The sequence below is a fragment of the Trichechus manatus genome, unplaced genomic scaffold (assembly GCF_000243295.1).
Source record: "Trichechus manatus latirostris isolate Lorelei unplaced genomic scaffold, TriManLat1.0 scaffold00028, whole genome shotgun sequence".
Lineage (NCBI taxonomy): Eukaryota > Metazoa > Chordata > Mammalia > Sirenia > Trichechidae > Trichechus > Trichechus manatus.
The window spans coordinates 1,751,483-1,760,417 of record NW_004443964.1 but is presented as its reverse complement, the minus strand read 5'-3'; the positions used below and the strand labels follow the sequence as shown (position 1 = coordinate 1,760,417).

Genomic DNA, 8,935 nt, shown 5'->3' with positions numbered 1-8,935 from the left:
ACGAAGCCAGAATTAAAGTCCTACCCGTGGTTAACGAGAACTGGAGCTCCCAGCTGGGGGCTATCTGGGGTGGGGGGTGGGTATTAGTGGGCACTGGTTCACCCAGGGGCGTTTCTCAAGACAGGCAGAAGGCATCCTGCACTAGAGGAATGTATCCCCCACCTCGGACTCATGAACACCCTGAATCTGTGTGACCGCATTTTGGAAACTGGGTCTCTGCAGGTGAGACCAAGTTAAGATGGGGCCACCCTGGAGTTGGGGGAGCATCTTTCAGATAGAAATTACAATCAAATAAGATTTCAAAACGTGCAGGTAAAGAACGCCATCTGTGGCCAGGCTTCTGAGGAACATTTCAAAGGCTGGTCCTTCTCACAGCTGGGCGGCCTACATGTGGCAGCACGCCACCCCATCAGCCCAGCACACAGGGTGTGGGGTCTCCAAGGATAGGGGTGGGCACCCGTGCGTGCAGACAGACCCACAGCCCAGGGCCTTAGTGGACCACTGCTGCCACTGCATCTCCCAGAGGGTATGTGACCACCAGCCTTTCTGCACCCAGGGCAGCTGTGCTTAGTGTGAGGTGCCGAACCCTCCTCTCGGACAGGGGACTGATGAGAGAAAGGAGGGGGTATCATCGACTAGAACCCACGGCAGCCATCTCCAGTGGGGGTGGCCCTTAACTGGCCGCCGCTGTGCAGTGCGCCTCCCCTCGCCCTCCCCAGTGGTGACACTCGGCCCAGGGGTATCCTGAGTCAGCACCGTTATTAACGAGGTTCTCTTGCCATTGCTCCTGTCAGTGGGATCCTGAGCCTTTTTTTTTTTTTTTTTACGTAATTCATCTCAATACCAGTTTCACTATTTCCAGCTATCAGTTGTTTTATTGGTTAAAAATAAACTCATGGGGAAGGTGGAGAGGCAGACACGGCCCCCCAGCAGCTCACACGTGTCCCTGCGGGCAGCGGCAGGCAGTGTTCATTGGAGAGTATCTACGCTGCTCAGAGGACACCAGGGAAACCATGGAACTCCTGACTAATGAGCTTTGTGGTCAGTTGGCTCTGAGGCCTGATAGGGCCAGGTCACTGAGGGTGGGAGGTGGGCTGCGGGAGTGTGGGACTGGTCTGACACACAGGGGCCACCTGGAGTGGCGTGTCCAAGGTGGGGCTCAGGGCCAGAGCGGCCCTCCTCAGGCTGACAGGACCAAGTGTCCAGTGGGACGTTGGAGGAATCTTTTAGTCACAGCCATGAAGTAGGAAGCCAACAGAAGGGCAGGAGGGGGCCGCTCTGGAAAGGGCGTAATGGGTCCGGTGAGCTCCGCGGAGGGCGTGGGGGTGGGGGGCGCGGCAGCCTCCGGCCGGGCAGGGAGGATGGATGACGCTGTGAGACACCAAGCCAGGCGAGTGAGCTGGCCCAACTCAGGCCCGGCTCGCAGGAGACACTCACGCCTCCTCCAAGGCCCCCAGTACCTGCTTCACCTGCCGGCTCCGCACCACCTGCGCCACCCCCTGCGCCGCCTGGTGCAGCTGGGCCTCCAGGGCACCACGCAGGCTGTCGGCCCCGAGCCCCAGCAGGGGGTGGAGGCTGAGGAGGACGCCGTCCTGCCCCGAGTCTGGGGCGAGATCCCGGCGCCGCCGCCGCAAATCAGCGCCCACCTGCACCTTCAGGTCGCGGTTTGGCTTGGCGTTGTCCAGCTTCGGGGCCTCTGGGGCGGCCACCTTGGGCCCCGGCTCGGGCTCCAGCCTCAGATCGGGCTCTTGCGCGGCGGGGTCCCCTCCGAGCCCCTCCTTCCCAGCCTCCGGGTGATGGGCCTGGCCCCGACCCCCGTCAGAGGCGCCCCGGCGTTCGGACGCTGACGGGGCCCGAGGGGCTGCTCCTCCCTTGGAATCGTGGGCCAGGTCCGCCGCAGGCCCCTGGTCTCGTCTCACCTGCGGAGCCTCCACCCCCGCCCCGGGCGCAGCGGCCTCCTTCCCAACTTCAGCGGCGATGGCCGCCGCCTCCTTTCCAGGTTTCTTCCCTTCTTGGGAGACTCCACCAAGGGCTCCCCGACCTTGCCGGGGGGGCTCGGGCGACACGGCGGGCTTCTGCGCAGCGGCCAGCTCCGGGCCCCTGGGCGGCGGTTCCTGCTCCTGCGGGGCGCCCTGCTGGCCTTTCCCCTCCTTGGCCTGGGCTGCCCGGGGCTCTGCGTCCGCGCCGCTATCAGGAAGGCCGGCTGCGCCTCTGACCGCGGCCCCCTGCGGATCCCCCGCGGCCCGCGGGCCGTGTTCTTTGGGGGCTGCCGGGCGGTCTCTGGGCGCAAGTTGCACGGCCTGAGCCTGCAGGTCCTGCCCGGCTTCTCCGGCGGGGATCTCCCTGTCCTTGTCACGGCGCGCCACCGGCCCCGGCTCGTCCTGCGCGTCCACTGCAAAGGGAAGGTTAGCGCGGCATGAGCACGGCCACCAGGCAGGGGCTGAGGGGACCCAGCCCCCGCACACAATCAGGAATCCAACTGGGGCGCCCCCTGGAGGCTCAGCCCAACCGCAGCCCCCCCCCCCCCCCCCCGGGCCCCCGCCCCGCCCACACCCCCAGCCCCCGTCCGGTCCGCTACATCCCCCCACTCCCACCTCCACCCCCCCGAAGCCCGGCACCCACCCGGCCGGGGCCGCTCCTCGTCGTCGTCCTGCCGCTGCTGGTGGATCTCCTTGTGCTGCTCCTCGATCACCGCCAGCAGCTTCTCCTGCTGGTCCAGCAGCCGCTTCTGCTGCACCTGCTGCTCCTTGATCACCTGCAGCAGCACCGCGTGGTCCAGCAGCTCCGCCTTGCCGGCGCCTGGGGCAGGCGCGCACGCGCAGTCAGGGGCGGGGCCAGGACCCCCACGGGGCTCCTCCCGGGGCTCGCCCCCCCACCTCGGCGCCCGCCACCGCCCAGCTCCCCGAAGGCCGAAGCCCCAGCCCCAGGCAGAGGGAGATCTGGGCAGGGGCCACCACCTCCTACTGTGCGCTCTGCTACCCACTGCGGCTCAGATGCACCTGCGGGGTCCCAACCGCCCCAGCCTGCCCACGAAAAAACGCCGAGAGGAGAATGGAGGGAACTGCCAAAACGGCGACACGGTCACCTGGCGAGCCAGGCTGTCTATTTTGCGCACTCGGTTGTTCCATGACCAGCGTGTAAGGAAAAAACGAACTAACCTGTTTTAAATGAGTACTGACAATCGACTTTAAGGAAGTCCCGCTAGGTGAGGGTGCTAACTGCAGCAGAGCTGAGCGCAGCCCGCCTTAAGGAGCAGTGAGCCCAACAGGGAACACAGGCGGCCTCCCGCGAGGAGGTGTGGGGTGTCGTTCTGGCAGGAAAGCCAGGGACAGCAGGGGGCTGGCCCCCCGCCTCGGTCTCCCCAGCTGCCAGCCCTGGGTGCCGGGAGCTCACTCCTCGCCGCCAGCCCTCCCGCCGCCCTGATTACAGTACAAAGCAGCATTCTCAATGGGGAAGCTTTGGGAGATGGTGAGTTAGGGCCGTCAGGTGTGAAGGTTCAAATCAGAACGACTACCGTCTTGCCTCTGGGGAACAGAGCATCCCAGTGGGGTGACAGCATGCCAGGCCCCTATGGCACGCGGCCGGCCCTCCCTCCCTATGGCGACAGGTGGCCGTCACCGCAGCGGGAGCTAGCATGCTCACAGTGGCAGCCACCGGGCCTCAGTGGACCCCAGCCCAGCAGCCACCACAGCCGAACGAGGGACACCTCATGGCTGAGAGGACACAGTATGTGGCAGAGCCCACCCTGGCCCGTGGCAGAGGCCCCAACATGGGAGGCGCTCGGCACTCGGCGCCATCCCCTGGGTCTCGGCCACCTCAGTGCTCTCGCCCCGGTGCTGCTAGCCACCACCAGGGGACAAGGTGCAGGGACCAGGTCCCCATGCTGCTGCCCCTTCCTACCCCCCAGGACGGGGTTCCAGGAGAGCGGGACCCATGGCAGGGCAGCCGTGGACCTGGGTGGGGGGAGGCACCTCATCCGCCCAGAAATGACACACAGGGCAGATGGGAGACACGGAGGAGCCCTCCATGCGTGCACACACTCGCAACCGCACAGGCGGCACCCTGCCCTGCATACAGTGCCTGAAGCCACCAGAGCCCAGACTCCGCCCACTGCCCCAATGACAGCCACGCCCCACGCAGCCCGGCCAAGGACCGTGGTCAGGGTCAAAGCAGGAGGGCACGTTGGGGCTGGGGGCCCGCGTGCGGCTCCGAGGAGGCCCTGACGCACGGGTGCATGCAGGACTCCAGCAGTGGCAGGGCGCCGTGGCCTCTGCTGTGCCCAGGCGTTCGGACCCTCCACCAACCCGCCTTTTACCCTGCCGCCATCCTCCATCCATACCTGCCACTATCTTTTTAATCTCGGCTGTGCGGTCCCGTTGAAAGGCATAGAGAAGAAAAGCAGATTAGGAAACAGGATAATGTTCTTTCTCAGAGAGAAAAAAAAGTCAAAGAATCAAGCAGGTTTAGGTAACAGATTACAGGAATCAGAACCGATAAACACAGCCAGAGTAAATAAAATCAGAGACAAAACGCGTACATGGAAGAGTTTCAAAGCAACCACCAGCTCCACGAACACCTGGGCCCCTCTGCTCTGCCTCAGCCTCCAGGTGTTTGGAGGGGGCGTCTGGGGCTGAAGCCCTGGGCCTGCGCAGTGGAGGCTGCACGTTCACATCTGGTTCTGCTGCGCCCAGTATGTGGGGACCAGCTGTGCTGAGACTGTGGGGCCCCGGGAGGCACGTTCCATGGGAAAGAGAAGGCCTGGGTCTTATGAAGACCTGGGGATGGGTGGTGCTGACTCCTGTGAGGCTGCCCCAAAGGCAGGTCCAGAGGCCTGGCCACCGGGAACCTGCTGCCAACAGGCATGGGCAGAGACAACAGGGCAGCAGAGACCCTGCCGCCCAGACCCATGTGCCAGAGGGGACAGGCTGCGATGCCAAAGCACACACAAAACGCCCCCAGTCAAGACCAAGCGGAGCCGAGGGTCCCTGGAGGAAGAACATTCCGGAACACTGGAACCCCATGAGAGCATCGCTGCAGGGGTGCTTGGCCTTACGCCCGGGGGATAGGCAGGGCCTGACCTGCATGAGGAGATGGCCTTGCCGTCAGTCACCAAGAAAAGAGAAGGAGAGAACCGGAGTCCCCGTCCCGGGAGAGCTGTCACTACCCCCACCCCCCCAAGAGAGGGGGGTCTCATCTGTCAGGGTGCAGGGCACACAACCACGGAGCTTGTGAAAGCCGAAAGCTGGAGGGGAACTAGACGGACTGAGGGATGCAGGAGGCAGGTGACCTGTCTCCACTGAGGGCAATGTGTTCATCTGAGGACAGGTGACTTCTCTGCTGCAGGTGATCACACAGTGCTCTCCTGCTGGGCCGGGGGTGCAGGTGGAGGGCGAGGGGGTAAGCGCCACCCGCGGGGGCTGAGATTGGAGCTAGGTCCAGGTGAGGTGCGTCCCCAAAATAAGCCACGCGTGGGGCACGCAAGCCCCACCCCCAACACCTGCTGCTTTAAGTACCAGGAGCGTTAGGAGCACTAACACATCTGCTTTAGGACGAAGCAAAGATGGTAATTAGCCAGCCGTGTGACAGCGTGGGAGGTGCGGGAGAGCAAGCTGCTGGTGGGACAGAGTGGCACCTTAGGGTGCCTCCTGGGGAGAAAGACCCAACAGAGCAGCAGCCGGGGTGTCCTAGGGGCTGCTCAGACCCTCCCTGGGGGTGTCCTGGGGGTGACCAGCTCAGACCCTCTCCGGGGGTGACCTGGGGGTGACCAGCTCAGACCCTCTCCGGGGGTGACCTGGGAGTGATGAGCTCAGACCCTCCCTGGGGGTGACCTAGGGGTGACTGGCTCAGACCGTCCCCGGGGGTTGCCTGGGGGGTGACGGGAGGGAGGGCCCGGGGACACGTGGAGCCAACCAGCCTCACCCTCCAGCTTGCTGCCGGCGTTGTCCTGGCCCTCGACGTGCCTCTGCTCCCGCAGCTCGGCTGGCAGCCCTGCCGGGGGCTCAGGTCTGTCTGCCGGGAGGACAGCCTTCCCACCTGCAGACACGAGACCGAGACATGGACGGTTCTGCACATGTCAGAGGAAGGAAGGGGCCAGAGCACGAGGGTGCAGGGGCAGGGGAGGTGGCAGGTGTTCAGAAGCCCCCCCTCGTCAGCGCAGTTTGCGTTCAGCTGGATGATCACCGGGGAAGCAATAAAACAGTTAACTGTCGCAAAGCCTGGTGGCAGCGTGCCAGCACTAAGTGCCTCTCCCACTCAGAACGCAGATGCCTTCCTAACCAGCCTCCGACGGCGCTCAGCAGTGTCACCGACACGCTCCCCGCCGTCCCCATGCACCCAGACACCAGGAACAGCACGGCACCCAACACTTCGTGGCCGAGCAAACAACCGCCTGACAGATACCACAGGAGCTGTCAAGCCTCCAGATTCCTGTCCCCAACAGCTGCCGTGGCCGCTGCTCCACACACCAGACTCGGGAAGGACAGCAAAGCCAGCACGGAAGCAGGAGTAGCTCCTCTGTCCTCCCGGCCCTCCCCAAGGAAGCCCCACGGCTGGTACCTACCAGGGCCGCTCTGCTCCGCGGCGGGACCCGGTGGTGGGACACGGTCTGCCTTCCCCCTTCCTCCTGCCACTGGGACCTCCTGCTCCTCCACAAGCTCTGGCGGGGGCCCTGGGTGGCCATCCCTGTTGCCGGGCCCCAGGTCCTCACGGGCAGGCTGGACAGCTGGCTGGCCGTTGGCCTCTGGAGCCTTCTGGAGCTGCTCAGGAGGGCCAGCCACTTCCTGCAGCACCTCTCCCCGCTCGGGCGCCCGCCTCTCTCTTCCTACGTCCGGCAGGGGGCGTGCGCCCGGCTCCACGCCTCCCGGGGCTTCCTCGCCTGCGTGTTTGGAGGCGTGTTTGCTCTCCTCTGGTCTGTCCTGGTCCTGGCCTTCGTCGACCACCACCTTGTCATGTGGGACGGGGGGCTCGTGACGGTGGGCCTCCCCCAGGGGCACAACAACCCCTGAAAGGACAGAAGTACTTTTAATAACTACAATCTTCGCGTGCAAAGCTTGGTGACATTAACTAAATTCATCCCATTGTTCAACCATTGCCATTAACGCTTCCTGAATTTCCCGTCACCCTTAACAGAAGCTCAGTGTCCCCTAAGCTGTGTCTTCCCCTGGAAGGACAACGAGGAGCCCTGGGGGATCTGGCTGGGTGCGGAGGGCTCCTCCTGCACGTCTGACTGCTGTCCAGCAGAGGACAGTCCTTATTTCTAGAAGAAGACAAGAGCAGCAGCTGCAGGCAAGCAGAACATCAACCTGAAGCAAAGGCGAAGAGCAGAAAGGACCTGAGCCCAAGACTGAGCTGAGCAGAGAAAAAGACACACGCCTGAGAACCCCGTCAGGGCGTCAGCGCCCCTGCACCCTGCGTCCCCACCCACCTTGGCCTGGGCGGTCCAGCTGTGCCTCCTCTGGCTTCTCCTTGACGTCTCCTCGCGGGGGCACCTCCACGGGGCCCTTGATCTGAGCCTGCTCCGCTTCGTCCTTCATGCCGGGCAGCTTCAGCTCGTTGCGGGAGTCCTTGGCCACCTCCGCGACCGGGTCCTGGGCTGGAAGTACACACGGCGGGTTGAACGGGCTTCTGTGCAGCAGACGTCCTGCTGGCTGCTTCTCCTGGTTACAACCACATCTCACCAGCCGGGCGGCAGAGCCCCAGCAGTTATATTTTTCCTGCCCGACCACTAGTGGCTAAGAAGCACAGAAAACTGTCATTTTTCACGTGTATTCATAACAAAAATATGTCAAAACGCAATTTACACCTAACCCAGTGCAGGAAGCGCACAGCCCCGTCATTCCATGCCCTTCCCACCAAGTGGCAGCATGAACCCGCCGTTGCAGGCACGTCGTGTACCGGAGCAGGAGGTTCGAATGAGATGGGGCAAATTGTCAAGTCGGTCAGGCCCGTCTGTGATCGTACCCCTTCATGGCAGGGCGAGCAGCCTGCCAAAACCTCCTCCTGCTACAAGCTGTGTGTGTGTGTCTGTGTGCGCGCGTGTGTGCACCCGCGCGCCAACTTCTCCCCGCAGGTGGTTAAAATCGACATCAAAAGAAGACAAGGGAGAAACGGCAAAGCTGGGCCCTTCCCTCCTGTGAGTGTCCCATGCTGGCGTCCCAAACACAAGGGGGTGGGGGATGGGGGAGCACGTGACACCCAGGGGCCTCAGGGGCACGTGGTGGTGGCCACAGAACTGGGTCACCGTGAAGGCCACCGAGGAGCCACCTCCACTGTAAAGAAAACCACCTTCTCCACACAAGGTAAATGCAGCAAAGCTCAACAACCAGCAAGAGAAAAGCAGCCTTTACAAAGCAGAGCCCCTCCACGCCAAGGCCCCACAGCCTCGGGCTCCACTCCGTTCTGGAAAGGCGATGCAGGTCGTTGGAGGAGCGGGGCCACAGGCCAGGAGCAGAGCTGGCATCCAGAGCAAGCCCGCGCCCTACAAGGGCCTGTGGAACTTTCTGGAGCAAGGACTCAGCCAGCCCTGCTAGAGAGAGCGGGCGGCTCCCAACCCCAGAAAGAGGAAGACCCGCTGAGCCTCGGCCTGCCTCTCGCCCTGACCTGCTGGCTGAGTCTCTGGTCACAGAGAACACACGTGCCAGCAGCCGTGACCTGGGAAGCTCTGTGAGCTGCACCAGCGGTGGAGGGAGGGCTAGCGCCCAACTGGCTAATAGCCAGCTGACAGAAAGCAGGCTTTGGACTCCGGCCGCTCGCAGCTTAACCACAGCTGAGCCGAGTGACCGACTGGAGTGACCGTGGGGCTGTCCACCCCAGCAGGTGACAATGTCCGTCTTCTTCCCACCGTCACCCCCTCGCAGAAGCCCTGGGCGCTAACAGGAGCGGCTGCAAATCAGGAGGGGCCTGTCCGGTGGGGGCAAAGCTATAGAAGAGGAGCTGA

General features: G+C 63.6%; 1 protein-coding gene across 1 annotated transcript in view; it reads right to left on the bottom strand.

The window, feature by feature from the left end:
• Positions 1-855: 855 nt before the first annotated feature.
• The window catches only part of SLC38A10 (solute carrier family 38 member 10), a 39,312-nt gene continuing 31,232 nt past the window's right edge, over positions 856-8,935 (bottom strand). The window contains exons 12-16 of the mRNA XM_004374357.2: positions 7,424-7,591; positions 6,560-7,000; positions 5,920-6,033; positions 2,623-2,799; positions 856-2,392 (exon numbers count right to left, since the gene is read on the bottom strand). Coding sequence (XP_004374414.1) covers positions 1,434-2,392; positions 2,623-2,799; positions 5,920-6,033; positions 6,560-7,000; positions 7,424-7,591 — 1,859 coding nt within the window. The 3' untranslated portion in view covers positions 856-1,433. The remainder of the gene's footprint in view (positions 2,393-2,622; positions 2,800-5,919; positions 6,034-6,559; positions 7,001-7,423; positions 7,592-8,935) is intronic.